Source organism: Neoarius graeffei, chromosome 6, assembly GCF_027579695.1.
Source record: "Neoarius graeffei isolate fNeoGra1 chromosome 6, fNeoGra1.pri, whole genome shotgun sequence".
Classification (NCBI taxonomy): domain Eukaryota; kingdom Metazoa; phylum Chordata; class Actinopteri; order Siluriformes; family Ariidae; genus Neoarius; species Neoarius graeffei.
The window spans coordinates 50,703,631-50,729,284 of record NC_083574.1 but is presented as its reverse complement, the minus strand read 5'-3'; the positions used below and the strand labels follow the sequence as shown (position 1 = coordinate 50,729,284).

At 40.3% G+C, this 25,654-nt stretch overlaps 1 protein-coding gene across 1 annotated transcript in view; it reads left to right on the top strand.

Annotated features, from left to right (window-relative positions):
* swap70b (switching B cell complex subunit SWAP70b) overlaps positions 1-24,246 on the top strand; it is a 47,194-nt gene extending 22,948 nt beyond the window's left edge. The window contains exons 8-12 of the mRNA XM_060923776.1: positions 8,921-9,028; positions 12,932-13,098; positions 18,832-19,030; positions 23,281-23,377; positions 23,575-24,246. Of these exons, the coding sequence (XP_060779759.1) occupies positions 8,921-9,028; positions 12,932-13,098; positions 18,832-19,030; positions 23,281-23,377; positions 23,575-23,693 (690 nt within the window). The 3' untranslated portion in view covers positions 23,694-24,246. The remainder of the gene's footprint in view (positions 1-8,920; positions 9,029-12,931; positions 13,099-18,831; positions 19,031-23,280; positions 23,378-23,574) is intronic.
* The last annotated feature ends 1,408 nt before the right edge of the window (positions 24,247-25,654 follow it).

Sequence of the window (25,654 nt, the reverse complement as noted above, 5' to 3'; positions counted from 1 at the left end):
CACCCCTGTTCCACCAAATCAGTTCCAGGGCTGGTTTGGGGCCAGTGCTGGTGCTGGTTCACAACTCATTCAACTTGCGAGCCAGCTGAGAACCAGTTTGCTTTTCCATAGCTTGCGGTGCTAAGGGAAGCCACGTCATTACGTCGCTGTATACGTCAGTTACGTTGCTACGTTTGCATAAACCTTGGCGCGAATATCAAAGCAAAAACAACACGGAAGAAGCAGCAGCAGCAGCAACAACAACAACAATAATGGATGACTTCGCGTTTGTACAGCTGCTGCTTCTCGTCGCTTAAAAATGGCGATCTTTCGCGGTCTTGTTATTGTTGTTGGTCTTAACAACTCCGCCCCCCACTGACGTAAGCGGTTCTTTCCTCTGGCCCAGCAGAGAGTTGGTGCTAGCCTGGAACCAGTTTTTCTGGCCCCAGAGCCAGTTCTTTGTCAGTGGAAACAGAAAACCTGGTTCCAAACTAAGCACTGGCCCCGAACCAGCCCTGGAACTGCTTTGGTGGAAAAGGGGCTATAGAGACAAACAGCCATTCACACTCACATTCACACCTACGGCCAATTTAGAGTCACCAGTTAACCTAACCTGCATGTCTTTGGACAGTGGGGGAAACCGGAGCACCCGGAGGAAACCCATGCAGGCACGGGGAGAGACTTCATACAAATTTATTTAAAAAAACCAAACAAAAACAAACCCATATCCCAGCCCTTGTATAAAATTATATAGCTAGAGTCTTACCCTTCTGCACAGATAATAATAGCATGTATACACATTTTGTCTTTGAATATTACTACAGTTTAAAAAAATAGTACTCATGTTGATATAACATGGGGATGAGGAACAGAATGTAGTTACAGTACGTATGATGTAAGTCTGGACCTCACAATGGATCCTGAGAGTTTAAGGAATGAATTCAAATTCAGTCTGCACTGCAAAAAATTGAAAACTGAATTTGAGGCGAAAATTACTTTATACGAGTGAAATTATCTTGCTGCATGGACAGATTTTTACTTGATAAGACATCTTAGAATAAGTTGGTTGCAATCTAGAACTAGGTTTAATAATCTCAGAATTGGTGTCTTGTATTCTTCTAATAGGAAATGCTAGATCGGTTCAACTATTTAAGATATTTTCACTTCCTAAGATATAATTTTTTGCAGTGTGCATATTTAACCAAAACATCGACTTGATTTCAACGTCCCAATGACAAGGGCACGAAGACTGTAAAGCACTATATTATGTAAGGAATAAAACACTACAGGGTGTGCTTTAATAGGAAAATAATCAATGATTAATTGATTAATCGATTTTATTTGGTATAAAAATCAGAGTACAACGCATTAAGCACCACTGGGAATACAATAGTAAATTAAAGCCGCTAGCGGCCTTGACGGGCCCTCGCATGTGTGGTTCTGCAACCCAGGACATTCCGCCACCTAACAAAACAGTCACATGTCATATATTCATCAAATGTTCAAAGGTGATGTGCATGTTGCAAATGCCATGACTGCTTGATGGATGAGAGATGTGTGTGTGTGTGTGTGTGTGTGTACACATGCAGAGTTTTCATATGTTTGCAGCAAAATGCACAATGATGGCAGGTCACTATTACTCTGTGTGTATGTGTGTGTGTGTGTGTGTGTGTCAGAGGGAGAGAGAGTGTGTGAAAGAGAGTGTGCTCATAGATGTTGCGTGTGCATGTGAGTGCATACTTGTGAGAGTGTATGTGTGTATGTATAAATATGCATATGACTGTGTGTGTATGAGTGTGCACAGAATTGTATATGTTACCCATTCTCGTGAGTATTCATGTGTGTGTATATGATTGCAACTGTGTGTGTGTGTGTGTGTGTGTGTGTGTGCATGAGTGTGTGTGCGCTACATGTATAATATATAGATTTAGGCACTGCCTAAAAGCAGAGCTGCCATCTGTTTCTGGGTTGTATAATTTTCTTCTATCATAGCCAGTCTCTTTTGTTTTATTTCTTTACTGGCTAGCACTGGCCACAAGGCGGTGTGTATGACTGGTAATTACTAACACTGAACACTAGGCAGTGTGTATGACTGGTAATTACTAACACTGAACACTAGGCGGTGTGTATGACTGGTAATTACTAACATTGACCACTAGGCGGTGTGTATGACTGGTAATTACTAACACTGACCACTAGGCGGTGTGTATGACTGGTGGTACATGTACACGGACAAACCACAAAAAATCGACTCGATGGGTTTACCATTTTTTCTTAGGTATGGTGCTCCGTTCTGTGGCGCTATGTCAGGCATGTCATAGATCAATCTGTCAAAGCATTGAAAATTTTTGGCACATTTCCTGCTTGGCCAGATGGTGATACTGTGCTAGGCATGTGATTTAGACGTGTAAATATCATCAGAATCACGATATCCAATATTTTGTAAAGTTTCAGATCAATCCATCAATGAATTTAACATTTTTTCCCCATTTCCTGCTTGGCCAGATGGTGGCGCTGTGCTAGGCATCTGAATTACACATGTGAATATCATCACAATCATAATACACAATATTTTGTAAAGTGTCAGATCAATCAGTTAAGGCATTGCCAATTTCTGGCACATTTCCTGCTTGGCCAGGTGGTGGCGCTATAACAGGCAGGCCCATTGGGCGTCAGGTTATCATAATAATCATAATATCTATTGAAGTAAGAAGTGTCCGACCATACAGTCAATGCACTGAAGGCCATTTCAACATATCATATTACAAGATCTCAAAAATCCCTTCGCAATTTAATATCAGCGACATCTTGGCATCACGTATAACAAATTTCACGTGAATCTCATGAACCGTCTAGGAGGAGCATGTTAAAATTCATCATGTGTCAAAACACACATATTCAAAACCCTATTCTTTCCTTGGCCAGTTGGTGGCGCTATACCAGACAGGCATATTGGGCATCTAGATGTCATAATAATCACATTCTCTAATAACCTGAAAGGTTTCAGCCAAATCATTAAATGTATTATGACTTCATGACACATTTCCTGTTTATGTGGCGAGTATTAAAATTCATAATATTGCCATTTCAACATATCAAAAATCCCTTCGCAATTCAACATCAGCAATATCTTGGCATCATGTTTGCCAAGTTTGACATGAATCTGATGAACTGTCTAGGAGGAGTACGTTAAAAATGACCATGTGTCCAAACGCATATAAGCCCAATTACCTCACTTCCTGTTGGGCGTGGCTAATGCAATGTATATACGGAAGTTGTTCATCTTGGGATGAACTACATACGTACCGAATTTGGTATGCATAGCTGAAACTATATGCCAGTCCAAGGACTCCATGACATTAGGGGGCGCTATGAAGTCCCTGGGCCACACCCGGGGCCAAACGTCTGTGGCTGAGAAGCGGTTACAATGACTGATGTGTGTATCAAATTTCATGAGTTTTCGTGCATGGGAAATGCCCCCAAAAAAGCCCAGCGTGACGAGATAATGAGATGAGATAATTATGTTAAATATTGTGGACTTTCCACAAAACATGTTCATTCTTATCACTTATGTTATAGCAGGTATAAACAGTTTTCCCTGTACCAATCTTTCTTTTTGTCTTTCTTGAAGTTAAAAAGACAAAAAATGCAGCTTATCAGGTTATCAAGAAACTACAAAGTCCTTTTTTTATTGAGGTTTGCCACAATAAATACATAAATAACAAAAATAACAAAAGTGGCAGGAGAAGAATATAGGGCAAAGCCCCAATTAACATTCAACCCCTTAACAAGATACAAAACATTACAAAACATATTTAAATGATTAAAAACAAGAAAAGCAATAAATATAAAAAATAATTGTCAATTGACGAAGTAACAAAAATATCCAGGTTAAATAAATATAGGTCATGGTGCCCGGTATGAGCACAATCTTGAATTATAATGGCTACGAAGTAGATTTTTGAGCTCAGGAACTGACGTAGACTGCTTTATATAACTGGGGAGACACTTCCATAATTTTATAGTTCGAGGAAAATATGAGTTAGTGAAATAATCTTGCTTATGCGACGTAAGAGGACGGAAGTTGTTAAAATCATAGTTACGAGTTCTATAATGGCTGGTTGCAGGTGACAAAAAGTTGTCAAAATTTGCTGTTATTATCCCAACCTTGAATTTGAATAGGAGGACTAAGTCATGTATCTCCCTACGAAATTCTAAGAGGGAGTAAATTTAGTTTACACAGCCTGTCATTGTATGTTAACTCTGCGGCCGGATAGTTTAGAATAAACTTTGTGGCGTGACGCTGGATGTTTTCCAACAGCTTTTGATGTTTGACTGTATAAGGGGACCACAAAGGTGATGCATATTCTAATATTAGCCTAACTAAAGTCATATACAGTAACTGCCTAGTTGATACATCGTAAATATCACACCCACAAACGCGCTTCACAAGACCTAACACTTTGTTTCCCTTAGCACAAAGTTCCTCAATATGGGTAGCCCATGTGAGCTTATTAGAAACAACCACCCCGAGATCGAAAGTTTCAGAGGCTGTTTCCAATATCTTCCCAGCTAGTTGATAATTATTTGGAGTCCCTTTACGTGATCTCAGCTTTGACATGTGCAAAACCTTGCATTTAGAGATGTTAAACTGCATACCATGATCCATACTCCAGTCATGGAGACAGTTCAAGTCGCTCTGCAAAGAGGCGCCGGAACTTGCAGATTCGATAGGGCAATAAAGCTTGCTATCATCTGCAAAGTGGGTGAGGCTCGACCCGTACTCAAGACACCTTGGCATGTCATTAGCATATATCAAAAACAGTAATGGACCCTGAGGGACTCCAGAAGTGATGGGCAACCAGTCCGAAAATGTGCCGTCAAGAACAACTCGTTGATGCCTGTCCGTCAAGTAGCTTTCGAACCACTTTAAAAGCGACCCAGAGACACCATAACAACTGAGCTTGGACAACAGGAGGTAATGAGGGACTTTATCAAATGCCTTGGATAAGTCTAGATGTAAAACATCAATCTCCTGTCCCCCAGCTAGTAAGTCTAAAGGCCAATTTATGCTGACAACGCAGTCCTCGCAGACGGTGTCGCAGACAGTGTCTGCGTAGCCCCCCCACCTTCGCAGACGCTCTGCGCGCACCTCCCAAAAATTGTGACCACCGCAGAAGCCTCGCAGACAAGAGGGCTCTGATTGGTCCACTCTACATCCGCTGTACACGCACTTCCGCTTCCCTACTTTCCCGGTTTGTTTTGTTTTCACGACCGGCATTTTTAAAAACACGAGCGAAGATGGAGCAGCACGAAGAGCGGTTGATCGAGGAAGTGAGGAAGTACGTACATCTATACGACTCCAGTTCTAGTCATTATAAGTAACCGGAGGATAAACACTCCACTAACCACACCCACCAACTACTCCTAGCGACTTCGCGCCCCCTTGCGTTGTGCCGGTGAATAACATCGCGCACGCCTATTATCCCCGCTCAACAATAAATTACAACTGTCTGCGAAAAGCTGTCTGCGAAAGCCGTGTCGCACAAGCATGCAGAGGCCTTAAGATGTGATGATAGACTTCAAGGAGCTGAGTTACAGTAGATCTACCTCGCAAGAAACCATGCTGCAGGTGATAAAGGAATGGTATAAAATGTGGATAACAATGACCAAAGACACAGCGTTCAAGGACTTTTGAAATGATACAGAGTAGAGATATTGGTCTATAATTCTCTGCCAAGGTGGGGTCACCCTTTTTAAAAACAGGTGAGACATTCGCACGCTTCCATGCCGAGGGAACGGAACCCAAAGACAAGGACATGTTGAATAATTTACACAATGATGGTGCTATCTCACTAGCAATGTTCTTAAGCAGAGATCCAGGGATACCATCAGGTCCACGTGCTTTGTTTGGATCCAAGCTCATTAGAACGTCATTCACCTCAGACACTGTAAGTTGTATAAAGTCAAGCTGATCATCAATGCCGTGCAAAGTCTGGGAACTAGGAAATGATGAAGATGATACTTGGCTAAACACAGAATGGAAAAACTTGTTTAGCAGGTTTGCTTTGCCCTGACTGTCAGTTATAAATGCACGACCGTCCCTGAGAAAATCAGGAGATGGTTTATCTGATGTGCAAGACTTTACATAAGACCAGAAACGCTTTGGATTTTGAGAAATTGAGGCTTTTAGCTTCTCTGAATTTTCTTTTCTTTTGTCAGCCAGCATGGATTTAGCAGACCGCCTGAGCTCGTTGTACTTTAATTCAGCCGACACGGATGGATTCTTATGTAATTTTTTCCTTTGTAAGTCTTTCTTTTTCAATAGAAAACAAAGTTCTTTATCAATCCATGGCGGATCATTAACATTACGAGCTTTGCACTTTGGAATATGCTTGTTAACAGCAGTTAAGAAAAAAATCGCACCAGTTTGAAAAAGAGGCATTGATGTCGTTTGGAACAAAGCACATATCCCACAGGGTATTTAATAATTTTTGTTTTAGGCCCGTCCAATCAGCTCGCTTAAAGTTGTAAACAGATTGCGTAACTTTAGACTTTTTTTTGGTATTTTAAAATCCAGCTCAAAGCTAACCAACTTACGGTCAGTAAAAAGAATATCACTGAAGCCATGAATATACCGGAATTTCTCAGGAATGGTAGTTAGAATTAAATATTGTCTCCTCTGGTTGGAAAGTCAATCAACTGCCAAAAATAATTGTCTTTAACCATTTTGGTGAAATAATTATGCAAACAGTCTCCGGTAGTCGCCGTTCCCGTAGACCAATCAATCTCTGAGAGGTTGAAATAGCCAATCACAATAATCTGGTCAAAACCAGCTTTAGAAGCCAGACAAGTTGCTTTTTTTAGTTCCTTTAGGTAGTTTAAATCCGAGTCTGGAGGCCTATAATACACAATAGCCAATAACTTAGCCGTTCACTTGGGTGAAGTTAACATGCCAAAATTTCTGCATCGGTTTCAAGGTCGTTGCGTCGGAGACTCAGTATGTTATCTGACTACCAAGAAGACTCTGCCACCTTTTCTTTCACCCCTGTCCCGTCTATGGATGGTGAAATCAGAAGCAGGGAGTAGTTCGCAGTCCAGAATGTAGTCTTTGAACCATGACTCCACACAGAAGACAAGGTCCTGTCCAATCAACAAGGCTTGCAGTTCACTACACTTCTTAACCACACTTCTAGAGTTCATATACAAACACCTAATGTTAGAGCATTAGGTGTTGGAAAACTAAAAGAAGCAGCTTTATATGTGACCTACATAACATTGACACCTGAGACTATAAATGCTAAATGAATGTCACTCAACACTGTATCAACAAGTACACATTCTATTTAGGTGGAGTATTTGTACAAGTTGTTACTATAGAAACAGTAACGTATTCCAATGAGCGCATAAGCTGCGATTCGTTTTGCAGCTGGCATTACCACCTGAGCTGTCTTGTTATTTAACAGTTATTCGCCCAGAGCAAAGTGAATAGCGGTGAATAATAACCAAGACAAAGCTACGGTTATTATTCACAGATATTCATTGAGCCTGAGATGGATAATTGTTTTAGTATAAATACACAGGTGATTATAAAAAAAAATAATATAAACAATAATTTATTTCAAGCTTCAAAAGCGGCAAATGTAATAAAGGTACAGCACAGACTTGTGTCACTTCTCCATGCCGAGTCACATAAAGTACTTTGTTTTGAAATGGATAAAATAAATCCCAATTCCATGTTACCTTTGAGTAGTTTTAGACCAAACTTAGTAGCATCTTTAGTGCTTTTAGGAACAGGATTTTCTTTCATAATTTGTAATTCTTCCTCATGGTGGCAAAGTGATTGGCCGCCATTCTGCCGAGTCGCTCGAGGTTTCCGATAATCACCTGTGTATTTATACTAAGTAGAATTATTCACCACCCTCTGAACAATCAGAATGAAGAATTCTATGCTGTGTAAGGTGGTGTTTACATTAGACCGTATCAGCGGATCATCAGATTAACGTTTTTAAAACGATTAGCATGCACACAGCAACGCCAATACACGATTCGCGTGCACACAGCAACGCCAATACACGGATACGCTCGGCTCCGCAGGCATCCTGTGCTCCAAATCACTCCGCCCTGAACAGCGAGTGCCCTCTGGAGGGTGCGCACTCCGGCTCTGCGCAGCTCACAGAGCGCGCGAGTGAAGTGCACGAACAGTGATTTGGGACTGAGCCGCTGTGTCTGTGATCTCAGTGCATATCGGGCATGCGCGTCACTTACCACTTGCAAGTGGAAGGATGGCAAGCCTAAAGACAATCATAACTACACAATGGGCAGTATTTGCATCAGTATTTGCAGTATTTTCATACTTTTATACTCTTCAATGAAAGGTGATACAAGGCGGAAGTCCGCACCGTTTTTCAGCAGTCGCGTCACATGACCACGCCAGCGAATCAGGAAGGTGGATGTCACAGTGACGTTGTCCAATGACGACGCCAGCTAGAGCTCAGCACAGCGTATCCGCGTATTCTCAATGTTTACACAGCACCGGACCAGACACGATCTGGATTGAATACGTGGACCCTGGCGGATTCCCGTTTCCTGGCGTTTCCAGGCGTTTTAATGTAAACGGACAGTGCATCCGCGAAGAAAACGAGACAGATACGGTCTAATGTAAACTTGGCGACATAGTGCTCAGAATAGTGCACAGTGCTGTGGATCCATTACATTTATACCACCATTGTTTCTATAACAACTTGCCTTGTCGTATTTTATTCTTTGCTTATGTTTACATGTTTCATTTGGCACTTATTTTATCACCTTATGCAGCGTGACTGACAAAAACATTTGTTAAATTCAGTGTAAGCATAAAAATTGCACCTCTTGCATTCCTACAACCTTAACATGAAGATAAATTAAAGCATGTTTGTCATTATTTGTCACTATTGGTCAGAAATTGGATGAGGCAGCAACCACAGCAGCTGAGGAGGAACGCAGACGTCTGCAGACCCAGAACCAGTTGGAGGACCTTTACAGAGCTGAAATGGAGAAGGAGAAAATGGTTTCTACTAATTCTTACACTATAACATTACTATTCACACAGCTTATCTTCAGTGTTTTGACTGCTGCTCATTTTAGTGTCTGGCTATGGCCTAGTTTTACTAAACACTGTTACTGGAATTTCCTAATGAAAAAGTCCCTTCTTAGTCTCGGACTGTGCTTTGCCTGTTGGTGACTTTAACTGCTTTCAACTATCTTTTGTAATAGTATAGGAAGTCAATTCAGGCATAACTTCTCTTTTCGACTGTTATTCTCTAAAATGTGGAAGCATACACAGCTACACAGATCTGATTAATTACAGAGTAACAACCTATCAAGTCACACACAGTCAAGTCACGTTCTCACTCAAACGCACGCACACACACACACACACACACACACACACACACACACACACACACACACACACACACACATGAGTATCACATTAAAACACTTAAAGCACAGATATTTTTTATATCTACATGTAAAATGGGTGAATCACAACAGTTTTATGAATTTTATTCATATTATTCATAAAAATTAATGTATAAAATACACATTACATACAATAATATTTCCCACTCAGACAAAAGGAGAAATTATTTATATTTTGAGTAAAAAAATTTTTAAAGTGTATTTGTGCCAAAATTATTGACACCCAAACAAATAAGTGTAATAAATACACAAGCCAGCTCACTAACAATCATTGGTCTCAGAGTCCTCAGAAGCTGCTGTTGTCTTTAACCATCATGTTAACTTTGGGTATAAATATGAAGTTGTACATGTATAAAATCCTTTTGTTATATAGTACTATGGGAAGAAAAAAAAAACCTTTCGACACGAGACAGATGATTGCTGACCTGCATAAATCAAGTAATGGATATAAAAATGCACAAAGACTTAAATACCAAATTTGGGCCATAAGAAAAAGTTTCTGGTACAGTTTAAATTTTGCTAAATACCGAAATATTTCAGCCTGAAACCTGATTCTGTCAGGTACGAGGTAGGCGGATGTAAATGCAGAAGTGATGTTTATTTACAGTGATGAAAAACACACACATAGACAAACAGTCCAAATCGGCAGGCTAAATCCAAAACGTTAAACAAGCAAAGGGTCGGGCGAGGCTCAAACAGGATATCAGAGGCAGAGTGAAAACGAGGAACAGGTACAGGAATCAGGAAACCAGGAAATCGCACTCAGGTTGAATGGCTCGGTAATGCGTACTGACGTAGTGTAATACTTCGCACTGATCATGCATCAGAACAGTCCTTAAATAGGTACACACATAGCTCCTTAATTAAGTTCAGGTGCGCATCGTTAACGGCGCGCGTGCTGGAGTCTGCTCGACGTGCGCGCAGCCCCAGGGCACGCCTTCAGGTGCATGCACCACAGTGCGCAAGACTGACAGATTGCCTCTGCCAGGAGGTTCAGACTTGGCTATAGCTATAGAGGATTTCGACGTGACGTCACAGGTCACGTGACGCCCCGGTGTCCGCCATTTTGAAGGTCAAGCTAGCTAATGTCAACAACATAGTAGCTGGTATGTTACTGTAGCAATGTTTACGTTCAGTCATTTGGATGACTGTTAAAACCTTTCAGTCTCAAGTTTTTCCTTTACTGTATTTACTAGTTTACTGAGCTAGTGCGCTCGGGCAGGCTGGGAGCAAGCGCGCTAGCTCGGGCAGGCTGGGAGCAAGCGCGCTAGCTCGGGCAGGCTGGGAGCAAGCGCGCTAGCTCGGGCAGGCTGGGAGCAAGCGCGCTAGCTCGGGCAGGCTGGGAGCAAGCGCGCTAGCTCGGGCAGGCTGGGAGCTAGCGCGCTCGCTCCCAGCCTGCCTGAGCGCACTAGCTCAGTAAACTAGTAAATACAGTAAAGGAAAAACTTGAGGCTGAAAGGTTTTAACAGTCATCCAAATGACTGAACGTAAACATTGCTACAGTAACATACCAGCTACTATGTTGTTGACATTAGCTAGTGCTAACAGCTAGCTGCTAGTGCACTGCTACAACTACACCGACCCTAATAATACAGTTCTTGGTCATTGCCTGGTAACAGCAAATTTATAACGGGCCATGTCTCAACAGACTAAGAAGTTATTTCAATGACATTTAATAACATTTTGTTTATCCTGAGGACCGAAAGTAAATGAAAATGTGAACAAACCTTAGCTGTAATAAGATGGCGAACACCGGCTCCAGGGACGACCCACTGATGTAGGCATGTTACCCAGCCTGTTTTTTAACGACATAGGTATACAGATCATGTGGGCCGAAGTCAGGTAAAGACGAGGGCTTCGTGTACTTCCGTACGTCAGTGAACAATCCTGGTGGAAGCAGGTAAACGTCGTTCTCTAAGCCTGCTAACCTCAATTTTTGCAAATACCTCTCCCTCTGCTCGCCCTGTAAATGCCCTACGTCGCTGGATAGTGAAGGTGTTTTCTGCATCTCGCTCCTTTTTCTTTTATGTTTTTTCCCTGGTATTTCCCACACGCCTGACTGCAGGTCAGGAAGATCACCCGCGCTGCAAAGCCAGAAAAAGATAGCCTGGTAACGTGTACGGATCACGTACACCAGCATCATTGATTTTCTGGTGATATCGCTTCTTACTCGCATCATCTAGGCCGGATAAAATACTCGACAATGAGACTTCGTCATGATCAACAGTGTATCGCTACTGGTAGTCGCCATATTTGTGACCGTCAAAATGGCGGCATAAATATTGTCGGTATGGAAACAATGACATAGGCCGAAATCCTCTATAGCATTCAAAAAGATGATGAGCTACATATATTTGCAGAACTGATTAACAAAACACAAGATCAGTGTTTGGCAGTTACCATCTCAGTCACATAATTTGAACTCTATTGAAAACTTGTGGTTTAAATACACAAGTCCAAAGGCATAAACGTTGAATGCAGAAAAATGATATGATGGAGTGTTTATCTCTGTTACTGCTAAGTTTAACAAGTTGGCTGGTTGGAGCCATTTTTTCTCTTTCAAGTCAGATCAATGGGGCTTTTTTTGTGGAATCAGTATTTCGGGACTTAGATGAATTTAGCAGACAACTATGTTTTTAAAGTAGTGAACAGATGTAAACGAGAGAAATGTCATAAAATTTTTCTCTTTTATTCAAACTCAGAGTGCTACAGTTCACAAAAGTCTCTCCAAAACCGAAATATCCCAACTGCCTACCCTCCCCCACAGCAGAAGCTAGTATTGACGTGTGAATGGATGGGGGTGGAAAACGGTGGAGATTTTTGCCTGCACAGTTTACTAACTGTCTCCTCCTCTTTGTTTGAACAGCTCTGTTCATACTGTGTTGAAATGTGACGACCAGTTAGGGTTTCCCAAAGTTTGTTTCGGACAGTTCTCAGAACCCAAACCAAAATCATGCCTCAAATACCTGACCCCCTGAAATCGAGATTCATATGTAGTTCACCCAAGATGGAAATACCCCCATATTCAAGCCACCTGTGCTTCCTTTAACGAACACTGATTTGTTTTAAATTCAAATGTTATGAAGTTCACAGCAAGGAAGAAAAAACAACAACAATAACAAAAACCCCATGCCTAACTATCCAGTTACATACATGCCTTTGGGCCATATTCAGACTTGAGTTACACTGAGGTACTGAGAATTTAATCAGATCTTCAGACCTCAGACATAAATACAGAATTAAGCACGGTAAGAAAATAAATTCCAAATTCTATATGAGTTGGAAGTAGGAAGAAATTACAGAAATAGTTAACGTGCTACGAAAACTGTAAAAGCATTCTAAATTTGTGCTGAAGTTCCAGGATAGTATCTGTTCATCAAGTGGTCAATTATGACAACAAATACCATGTTCCTTTCAAATTAGACCTTCAAATGATGATTTTTTCCCCCCCAGGTAAACTGTAGTAATATTTATGTTCATATATTAGGTGAGGCTGCAGATGGAGGAGCAGGTGGCACAAAAGTCCAGTGAGCTAGAGCAGTATCTGCAGCGTGTCCGGGAGATGGAGGATATGTACCATCGCCTGGAGGAGGCACTAGAGGATGAGAAGCAGGCCAGGCAGGATGAAGAGACTGTTCGCAAACTGCAGGCCAGGTACCCACACAACACACAGTATATTCACAGATAGGGTAGTATAGGTGTAAAGATTTGAAGATTTGAATACGTGCAACTATACAAATCAGAGTGCATTAGGCAAATGTTAGCAGGTTTATTGCGAATATTTTATTAATGGAATTGCTATCTTCTTACTGTTGATTAGGTCTAATACCACACAGACATAGTACTGTGCAAAAGTCTTAGGCACATGTAAAGAAATGCTGTAGACCAGAAATGGCTTTAAAATAATGAAATTAAATGTTTCAACATAAAAAATATACTATAAATATACTATAAACTGCAGTAAGCCATAATAAATGAAACAAATAAAATTCCATATTTGGAGTGAGACAACCATTTGCTAAAAAACATAGTAGTCTCCGGTACAGTGAGTGCAGTTTTATAAGGAAATGAGCTGTAGGTTTTACTGAGCATCTTACAGAACCAGCCACAGTTCTTCTGGACACTTTGACTGTCACACTCGCTTCTTCATTTTGCACCAAAACCCAGCAGCCTTCATTATGTTTTCTTTTTTAATCTGAAAAGTGCTCTCTTATGTAATATGCTGCTCAGATACAAACTTTTTTTCTGTAACATTTAATTTTGTGCTGGAAAACGAATGTTTGGAACTCTAAAATGTTTTTGTACTGACTCGATAATGTAGAAGTCATAAAATAGAAACTGATAAAGTTTGTATGAAAAAATGAGGGTGCCAAAGACTTTTCACACTGTCAGTTTCTTTTTAACTTTCTCATCAGTCATGAGCCGTCTTAGACTTACAAAGGGACCTGGGGCAATACCATCAATTTTGCAGGTGCTACTTTGTGGTTTTATTTAATTCAAGACCAGTCATGTAGGTGTTTTCCTCCCTACTCCCTTGAGGAAATTACACACCAATTTAAATGCTTTTTTTTTGACAAACTCCATGGTGGCCTGTTAATATCAGTCCCCACTGCACTGATAGATGCTGCTTCTTGTTGTAGGAAAAAGTTGGTGTTAGTCACTGCATTTTGGCTGCCTAGTATGTGTATCCATCCATCCATCCATCCATCCATCCATCCATCCATCCATCCATCCATCCATCCATCCATCCATCCATTATCTGTAGCTGCTTATCCTGTACAGGGTCGCAGGCAAGCTGGAGCCTATCCCAGCTGACTATGGGCAAGAGGCGGGGTACACCCTGGATCATCAGAGGGCTGACACACATAGACAAACAACCATTCACACCTACAGTCAATTTAGAGCCATCAGTTAGCCTAACCTGCATGTCTTTGGACTGTGGGGGAAACCAGAGCACCTGGAGGAAACCCACACAGACACGGGGAGAACATGCAAACTCCATACAGAAAGGCCCCCATCGGCCGCTGGGCTCGAACCCAGGACCTTCTTGCTGTGAAGTGACAGTGCTAACCACTACACCACTTTACTCAGTCATATCCATTATCTCTAGCTGCTTATCCTGTTCTACAGGGTTGCAGGCAAGCTGGAGCCTATCCCAGCTGACTATGGGCAAGAGGCGGGGTACACCCTGGATCATCGGAGGGCTGACACATATAGGCCCTGTCCACACGGCAGCAGATTCAGGTGACTCCGATACAATTGCTTATCGTTTAGGCCTGGCGTCCACACGGCACCGGCGTTTTGGGTGCCCAAAACGCAATCTTTTTGAGAACGGGTTCCAGAGTGGAAAGATCTGGCAACGTTGCCGTTGTGAAGTCGTCTGGATGAGTAGAACGGATTTGTTTACGATGACGTCACAACCACATGACTGTGAGTGCTTCACGCCGGGTAGAAGTGTAACGAACTCGATGCGAGTTGTCAACAAATCCTATAACTTGGTTCATGAAACGCGCTTACAAAATATTTTCACTGTGAATATTTATTGTGTAATGGTGCAAAGTGAGAGAGAGAGAGAGAATAGCCCGTAGGGCAGAGTCAATCCCGCCAGCAAAAATAGGGAAAAAAAGGAGCGATCTCACCTCTTCAGATGTTGGTTTTAGTCCTACAATACATTCCTCAAAAAGGGCGTAGAAGAGCAAATTAATCCATCAACGTGTAGCATTCAATTTATTCCGGACCATTAAAGATGCCGCCTTCCGCGTAGAATCATACGTCATCCTCGCCGCCATATTGGATAGGTCAAAGCGGAGAATAAAGATTCATGTGCTGCGTTTAACTGTACCAACAAGTTTACCGTCCAAACGAGATCACATGGGATTACCTTTCACAGGTGAGAAACAACAAATTAATCCATCAACGTGTAGCATTCAATTTATTCCGGACCATTAAAGACGCCGCCTTCCGCGTAGAATCATACGTCATCCTCGCCGCCATATTGGAGAGGTCAAAGTGGAGAATAAAGATTAGCTGCGTTTAACTGTAACAACAGGTTTGCCGTCCAAACGAGATCACATGGGATTACCTTTCACAGGTGAGACTGGAAAAATACTTTTCATTGTATTTGGTCATTATAATGTAATTTTACGAACAGATTTTCCTGACTTTGTGGCTAATATGAAGTCTTGCGCATAATAGTTTATGCGCATGTGTCCTTACTTCTTCTATTGTTCTGGTGTCTCCGAAGGGACCGTCTTACAGCGCCCCTAGAGGTGTGGCATGTGTATTGCATCGGTTTCAGCAAGCGTTGCGTTGCCATATGGACCTGATATTTTACTGATCGTTGCCCATTTGGACGCGATATATTTTTATATAACATCTCGTTGCTGTTGTCGTGTGGATGTAGCCATAGACAAACAACCATTCACACCTACAGTCAATTTAGAGCCACCAGTTAGCCTAACCTGCTTGTCTTTGGACTGTGGGGGAAACCAGAGCACCTGAAGGAAACCCACACAGACATGGGGAGAACATGCAAACTCAACTCAACTTTATTTATATAGCACTTTAAAACAACCATAGTTGAAAACAAGGTGCTGTACATAAAGACATAAAACAATTAAAAGCAATGAAATAAATAAAACAGACAGTAGAACAGTTGTTTCGTTGTTTTTAAAAACAATTAGAAAAAATAAAACAATAAATAAAAGCAAACCATAAAACACTAAAACAAGAGCAGAGCCTCATGCGGACTGAAAGGCCAAGGAGTAAAAATGGGTTTTAAGACTGGTTTTAAAAATGGACAGTGAGGAGGCTTGCCTAATGTGCAATGGTAGCTTGTTCCATAATTTTGGAGCAGCAGTGGAGAAAGCTCTGTCCCCTCTGAGCTTCCATTTGGACCTCAGTACCTCCAGGAGCAGCAGATCAGCTGACCTGAGGCACCGAGCAGGAGCGTAGGGTTGAAGGAGCTCAGAGAGGTGGGGGGAGACCATTTAAAGACTTAAAAACAAATAAAAGAATCTTAAAATGGACTCTAAAGTGCACAGGCAGCCAGTGGAGGGAGGCCAGGATGGGACTTATGTGCTCCCTCTTACGTGCTCCAGTTAGGAGGCAAGCGGCTGCATTTTGCACCAGCTGGAGACGTGCGAGGGAGGACTGGCTGACTCCAAAATAAAGTGCATTACAGTAATCCAGCCGAGATGTTATGAAGGTGTGGATTACTCCACACAGAAAGACCCCCATCGGCCGCTGGGCTCGAACCCAGGACCTTCTTGCTGTGAAGTGACAGTGCTAACCACTACACCACCTTACTCAGTCATATCCATTATCTGTAGCCGCTTATCCTGTTCTACAGGGTCGCAGGCAAGCTGGAGCCTATCCCAGCTGACTATGGGCGAGAGGCGGGGTACACCCTGGACAAGTCGCCAGGTCATCACAGGGCTGACACAGAGACTATTCAGTCATATATTTTTCATAATTTATTACAGATAGAGAACTATAATCCTGCATGGATATCTTATTGTCATTCCCAGTAAAAGTGGTGTGATCTCCCACTTCTTAAGGATAACATGCTTTTAAATGTCTCTTTCATACATTGAATTTTTACCCTCATATCAATTAATGTGTGCTATTTGCTTCAGAAGTACACACCCTAGTGAGCAATTAGTATGACATGCCAACAAAGAACACTGAGTAAGTGTCATTAAGCACCAATACAAATAATACAGTCCTTTTCATTGGAGGGGGAAGTAACAGAGACAGTGACACATGTGAGGCATGTGAAATGCTGTTTCCAGTCTGACCTAGCACAGGTCTGTTGTCTTCCTGCTTTTGTGCTGACCTATTACTAGCTCAGCACTTTACCAAACCCTACTAAGGCCTAGTTGTAGTATATACAGGGTGTTTCAAAAATTTTGATATTATTTGAGATGTAAATATCCCAGAAACTATATAGTCTAGGTAAATGAAACCGAACAGGCTTAATGTTGAGCAATATAAGATTTATTCCTCAAAATATGAATGAGAAATTCAAAGATATGTGGATTCCATGAACGATTTCACAAATTTTCAATATGCGCGCTGCCTGAGACACAGACAGCCTTCCTCTTTGAACTTTCTGTGCCGTGTCCAAATCCGCATTGCAGTTGGTGCATTTTTAGAGAATTCTCTCATAAATGTACACTGCAGTCTTGTTTGACTGTGTTCGAGCGTACTCTAACACACAAAACACCTTTTCTTTTCCAGTGAATGGCATTTCTATACCTAAAAAGATAAAAACAAAAAACATTAAATATAAAATTTTGACCTGTTTCCATACATGCTGTTAAAATTTGAGGTCAATTGAACAAGAATTGGCAAAGTTAGATTGTGAAATAATATCAAATTTTTTGAAACACCCTGTATTTTAAGAATGTGGTAGAAGGAATATTTAAAAACTTTCGGGCACAAGTCTTTTTTAAATTTTTTTTTATTTGTCCACCCCCTGCATTCATGTACCGATGTTTCAACATATGAACTTGTGAGAATATTTCTCATCAGATTTTGCAAGTTGGCAAACAACAGTGTTCATATATTTAGTGTATACAGAGTTACAATCAGTGCAGTGCTGATAAATGAAGAAATAGACCTTGGATGGTGATTTAAGACAGTTTGAGGTAGGGGAAGATTAAGGAAGTGAAGGCCAGTTACTCATCTCATCTCATTATCTCTAGCCGCTTTATCCTGTTCTACAGGGTCGCAGGGAAGCTGGAGCCTATCCCAGCTGACTACGGGCGAAAGGCGGGGTACACCCTGGACAAGTCGCCAGGTCATCACAGGGCTAGGCCAGTTACTGTTGAAGAATTTATTATAATTAAATGAATAAAGATATAAAAACATAAACAGACCTTTGAATGCTTTCACAAAATTAAATTGCTCTTTAAAATGAGGAGAATTGTTTTGTTGGTAAAAGTCTTTGGAGAAACTGTGTACAGAGCAAAAATAATGGTTCTAAAAGCCTTAAGTATAAATCCAATACATCAGAATTGTTTGCAAAAAATAAAAATTGCTTTTAAACCCTTTTTGTTCAATGGAAAAAATAAAAGTTTTAATTATGAATCAGCCTTTGAAAGGTCTGTCTTGTGTAAAACCTTAAAACATAATGCAGTCCTTGTATAGACCTTTTCTTAATTGATGTAACAGTTCATACTAAAAGGTTAATTGCTTTCTGGGATTTTATTGGTTATATATCCTGAAATAATATTTATCAGGAGTTTTCTCAAATTTCCTTGCTGCTTACAGCTTTTGAAGAAAGTACATTCAAATATGTTCACACATCATGCAAAGACTTTGCACAACAAAAGCAAAACAATAAACCTAGTCGACCCTAAAGCAGGTCTGTGTGTGATGCAGATTGCTGGAGGAGGAGGCAGCAAAGCGCTCAGAGCTGGAGCAGATCCACCTGCAGCAGCAGCAGGCCATCTCTCAGACAAAGGCCGAGAAAGAGGAGCTGGAAAAAGTACGATTGGAAAAGGATCGTGCGCTGCAGGATGCCATGCAGCAACTACAGAGACTGGAGATGGAGAGGCAAAGCGCGCTGGAGCAATATGAGGTCCTACACACGTTTTTGTCTGTCCCTAGCATTGTTTTGCTTGTTTACCTAGTAGACTGTCGAGCCTTTTTGACCTTCAGAGCATCATTAGTAGTCGTGTTATTTAATGGGGCAGAATGGTATGCACACAGACATGACACCTAATTTCATGTAATTTTTCTGTAATGTTCTGTGGACAAGACTGAGCTAGTTGCTCCCTAGAGTTTACTAGCATGTTGCTTCATTTTCTTTTTGGCTCACTTGCAGTTTTATACTGATAACAGCAGTGGTTTGAAATGGGTTTTGAATATTTAAAAATCTATGGACTACTGTCTTCTCGATCTTTAGTTCAGACAGGCACTGTATGATTTTAAAACACTTATGCCGATCACCTGCTAAATATAAGTGATGGCAAAATAATATCTTCTGAAGCAAAGACGCTTTCCTCCCAACTCATTTGGAAACTAGATAGAACTCGATGCCAACGGCGTCGATGGGGATGCCTCCGCCCGGTAGACTACACGCCTTATTAAGTTGTGATTTGGGGATGGACATTTGACCTCACAGTAATCTTGACCTGGTGAAATTACTTGTATTAGCCTTGGAGACATTGTGTTCACAAGGTTTTCAGACAGACATTTGACCTCACAGTGACCTTGACCTTAGACCTTTTGATCTCAAAATCTAATCAGTTTATCTTTGTCCCCAACTGCACAAATGGTAAAAGTCTGGTGAAATTCCTTTCATTCGCCTTGGAGATATTGTGTTCACAAGGTTTTCGGACAGACATTTGACCTCACAGTGACTTTGACCTTAGCCCTTTTGATCTCAAAGTCTAATCAGTTCATGTTTGTCCCGAAGCACACAAACGGTGAAAGTTTGGTGAAATTCCTTTCATTAGCCTTTGAGATATCGTGTTCACAAGGTTTCGGGATGGACGCAAGTGAACAGACATTTGACCTCACGGTGACCTTGACCTTAGACCTTTTGATCTCAAAATCTAATCAGTTTATCTTTGTCCCCAAATGCACAAATGGTGAAAGTTTGGTGAAATTCCTTTCATTAGCCTTTGAGATATCGCGTTCACAAGGTTTTGGGACGGACGCACGCACAGACAGACAGACAGACAACCCGAAAACATAATGCCTCCTGCACCTTAAGGTGGCGGAGGCATAAAAAGTTAACACAACACGATGCCTGCTAGTGGAACCTGGTGGTCACAATGATGACGTGCAGATAGTAAGGTGTGCACTGATCTGTAAAACATGAGGCTTGTTGTTGTGCTTGTTGATTTTGTCACTTATATTATTAATACATTTTCTTATACATAGACAACCCTTTGCTAATATGAGTCCCCCCAAAACAAACAAACAAACAAAAACAAACAAACAACCCAGACAAAAATTGTCTATCACTAATTCACTTTCTTCAAACACAAAACGCAAGCTGTAGTTTTTTTTTTTTTTTTTTTTGTTTTTGTAATGGTGACTGTGTGCTGAAACAAAGCTTTGGACTTCACTGGTCACATTTTTATGACCGAACGAATAAAGCACTGATACAGTGCTACAGTAAAGTGTGGTGGGTTTTTTTTTTTGACACATGCCTCAGAGCCTGAGGATCAAGGTCCATATTTAAGTTATTCCATGAAATCGAGTCATACATGAGCCAATAGCCGCTGAGTCGGCTATAAGCTATGTACGACAAGATTGAGTGGAATAACTGTTTTATTCTATCCACATTCACTGGATTTTGAGAAATGGAGCATTTTTATTTTTTGCAAATTCGATGAATAAAATCTTTATACAAAGCACCTGACAAAATAATTTCTGCTTAGAATGTAAACAAACTGGCGAAATGACAGTGGCAATTTGTGAAAAATGCAATAATAATTCTTGAAAAATAAAAAGTTATGTTCTTACCATCAAATACTTTTATTCTATATTTTGTTGGGCTTTTTTTGTATTTTGGGGGTTTTCTTCTTTTTCTTCTTCTTCTTCTTCAGGGTTTTTTTTTTGGAAGGTTGGCAAACCAACTTAAAGTGCCATTCCACCATTGGATGTATTCTTTGGCATAAAATACAATATATTTTGACAACATATATAAATGGTATCACTAGACAGAGAAATCTTTTAGCTTCAAAATGATATATCAAACATAATTTTTTGACAATGACAAGTATATTAATTTTGCGACCAAAGTCACCTACCCTTTTAATTTCCGCGCGTGATGTCATCGGCAGGTTCCCCTTCTTGTGTACCGTGTGACGTGTGACGTGGCACATATCAGCAATGGCGGATAGAACACGATAAAAATAATACCAATAAATCTAGCTAATACCAATAAATCTAGCTAATACCAATAAATCTAGCTAATACCAATAAATCTAGCTAACTGAAAGATTAACTCAAAATTTTTCGCAATTTTTTTGGCCCCCATACACGAGGAGAAATGATTCTCTCACTTTGGGGGTTTCCTGGTCTAAAAATAGACCGACACGTGGTACACAAGAAGGGGAACCTGCCGATGACATCACGTTTCACTACCGTGCGGAAATTAAAAGGGTAGGTGACTTTGGTCGCAAAATTAATATACTTGTCGTTGTCAAAAAATTATGTTTGATATATCATTTTGAAGCTAAAAGATTTCTCTGTCTAGTCATGTTGTCATAAAATATATTGTATTTTATGCCAAAGAATACATCCAATGGTGGAATGGCACTTTAAACTGACTGGGCTGGAGTGTGGAACAGGAGATTTTTTTTTTTGCGGGGGGGGGGGGGGGGGGGACTATATTCTTTTAGCTATTTCTGTTTCTTTTAAATACTTGCTAACAATTTGGGGGTTTTTTTGTTTTTGAGTAGTTTTTATTTCGTCCTCAGTTGGTTCAGCAACACGCTCTGCCATTTTCCTTTTCTCTACTCATGGTATATGAGCTGATAGCCTAGTAGTAGAGTAGCCAATCAGAACGCACAGTTGCTCATATCCAGTGAATGTGGATGGAATAAAAACGGATAAAATACCATCACTCGCAGTTGTCCCAGTTTATATGAGGAGTGGCAATGATTCTCCTGTCAGCAGTTTTCCTGTTCCTAATCCTGACAGTCCTGGTTGGATGATGAGATGTGTTGAAATGATGAAATAATAGCTTGTTTGCAGTTCAACCCAGGCTTTTAGTACTCGAGTCCAGGACTCTGACTCGAGTCCAACTCGTGCCCTAATTTTAAGGACTCGTGACTCGACTCAGACTTGAGCACTGATGACTTGGACTTGGACTCGTGCATTAACTGCATTAGGACTCGGAAAATGGAGACAAGGACTCGGATTTTTTCTTTATTTTTTTTGTAACATGCCATGATAATTTGGCATAAGCTATTTATATGTACATTAATTTTTGTACTAATTTTGTATAAGAGTGTCACACCTGCGTGCCTTGGCGCATGCATCAGATAAACTCTCGGGCGCGCTCTGGACAGCATGCGCGCCATGCAGACTCACGTGCATGCCATAAACGACTTGCACCAGCACAGGATTAAGGCGCAATCAGTGTGCCTATATAAAAACTGTGAAAACACACTTACTTTGTAAAGTATTGAGTTGTGTTGCTGACACATTACTGAGCCTTATTTCCTTGTTTGGTTTCCTGATCCCTGATTTCCTGTTTCTTGTTTTTGATTCTGCCGAGTCTACGATAGCCTGTTTGTGCCTGGCTTGACCTACTGCCTGTTTTACCATTTTATGATTTTGCCTGCCGTTCTGGATTGTTTACCTGTCTTTGCTTGTATTAATAAGCACACCTTCTGCACTTACATCCGTCTCCCAACCATCTCTGACAGAATACTTTGCGCTCCCTGACAAAGAGAACGCACATTCACCTGTTCATACATCATGTTCAGGAACAAACTAATGTTAATGTTGCTAAAACAGCCACCGTCAGATGGTGCAGTTGGAGTGTTGAACTCGACTCGAACTTGACTCGGATCAGTATTGGACTGGACTCGACTCGAATTTTTTTTTTAATGACTTGGACTTGACTCGGACTTGAACACTGGGGACTCGAGACTGGACTCGGACTCGAGGTTTAGTGACTCGAATACAACACTGGTTCAAGCCTTTAATAACAAGCAATGCATTTGAAGTCAGTTGGGGATTTTTAACCTCAGAACATCTGTATGGGCCTAAGGTATTATCTTTATTTTTGGTTTAGAACACCCTCAAGTGGCCTGATGGAGTTAAATGTTTGACTTCTTTGATCATGTGTGTCCGAATGAACAGGAGGTAACGAAGAAACTGGAGGATGCTGCTAATAACACAAAAAGCTGGAAGGACAAGGTGGCTCATCATGAGGGACTTATACGTCTTATAGAGCCAGGTAATGATCTGTATTTTTGCTCACCTTCCAACCCTTATTGTACCTTTTTTATTATAAGACCCCTTTCTTCTTCCTTTTTCTTTACTCTTCTTTAATCCATGCCTGGATGTGTTTTTCATCAGTTCTACATGGTATTTCTTGAATGTTCACACATTGTCATTTTATTTGTGTGTGTGCACGTGCGCGCGCATGTTCAGGCCCAAAAGGCCCTCAGAAGATCACCAATTGGGGTCCTGCAGCCTTCACAGATGCAGAACTGAGTCTGAGAGAGAGAAACTGGCAGGAGAGGAAAAACAGACCTGCTCAGACCCAATGAGGCATCATTGCTGTTCTGCCTGTAAAACATTCCTGTACATCTAACCACTACTGAATGGGGAAACACTGGCCAAGTGGGCTTCATTCCGCTCAAGCGGACCTTTGAAACACCCTCTGTGACTTCATAGTAGACTCTAATTTCACACTATCTATTATCATTCCAGTCATACTGTAACATTGCAGGGCCTTGTGTCACTTTTGTGGCTCATTTGAAGGGATTTATATATTCTTTTTAAATTAAAAAAAAAAAATTTAAATAAAGCACCATATTCTACACAGATATGTTGATTTAGTTATATTTTCTGCCAAAGTGGTGACAGATTTTGCACAGAAAAATAAACAAGTAAGTAAATAAAGCATAAAATATTGCTTATTCTAAAATTAGAAAAACAAACAAACTGTCATTCACCAAGTAATGTTAAAAACATCTAAAAAAAATTGAATCTCTAACCTTATCAGTTTTTGTGACCTAACTCAGTACTGTTACAATGGAATTGGGGTACCATGAACAGCAAAATGCATTGAAGGGATGAATGAAGTACTCTGTCAAAATACTTTGTGTTTGTTTGTACTTTTTGAAGAATAATTTTTTTTAACCACACTGAAACACACACACAAAAAAAAATACATGATAGAGACGATTTTGTTTATGGAGTCTTGGCTACAGCATTAAGCTCTTATAATACCAGAGTAGTTCTATTATTGAAACTTTTACAATAAATCAATGCCTTTGATTTATTATTTTTTTTGCTCACAAACAGTATTGTGCATGTTTGTATCAAACTAACATAATGTTCAGAATTGAGACCTTTTTCACTTTATGAAGATTTATTAAGAATTAGAATAAAATGTTACATGTTATGTTGGAAGTGTCTGAAATCTTTAGTTCTCAGGAGTTGTAGATTAAATGTAGCACCAGTGTCGCCTGTAATCTTGGTTATTAGCTATTAGAATATTGCGTCTTATTACTATTTATTTATTGAATTTTATTTTATTTGCAGCAATGACCTCTAACTTGCATGTATGGTATAAAGCTCAGTTTCTCAGCCCTGCTCCTGCAGCTTTAATGCCCTGCATGTAGGTGTTTTTTTTTTTTTTTAGACTTCTAAGCCAAGTGTTTTGCGATTAAATGAAATTAGTTTTTAAACTACTTTCCAAGGATATTGTGATTACTACCAGCAGAGGTCTCTATAAAGCAGTGAGAGAATAGGTCCTGTGCTATGTGCACTTAGAACTGCAATGAATATTAAAATAGAAATTTTGACGTTTCATCAGTGTCTTACATTTTGGAATTGGGATCAGAATAGACTTTGAAGCAGCTTAAATATATAACCTTTGCACACATGAAGAAAAAGTATGCTCTTGTAATTCATTTGCAGAAATAATTTAATGGTGTAATATTTCTGTCGAACATGTTTCTCATGCATTTAGGGTATTTCTTATTGACATTTATGGCAAGTTGTGAAAAAATAGCTGTTCTTGGAGCTGTTCTTTTTAAAAAAAAATTATTTATTGGAACTTCTGGACATTTTTCCACTTTTCTAGCTCTCTTGAGACTTGCGCTAAATACATGATTTATAGCTTAGATTGTTGAAACTCAGCCTTTAACTCTGGGTTAGTGTGTAAGCGTGAATAAATGTGTTACTAATCAAGTGAGAGTGAAAGCTGCTAATAGTTGGACATCTCATACCTTGCCATTGTACTTCAAAAACATGACTATGTTCCTCTTACACTCATATTTTCCATCAACACATTGTGTCCATTAGAGAATAAATTGCTCCAAATCTAAATATAATCAACACACATTTAGACTCACAACCTTGGAAATCAAATACAGACTGAGGTTAATTTCTAAGATAACATGAGGAAATTAAATTTGATGTTCAGATTGAAATAGATGAAATGTCATAGAATTATGAATAAACAAATAGCTTACACATACGTAGTGTGGAATGACTGTGG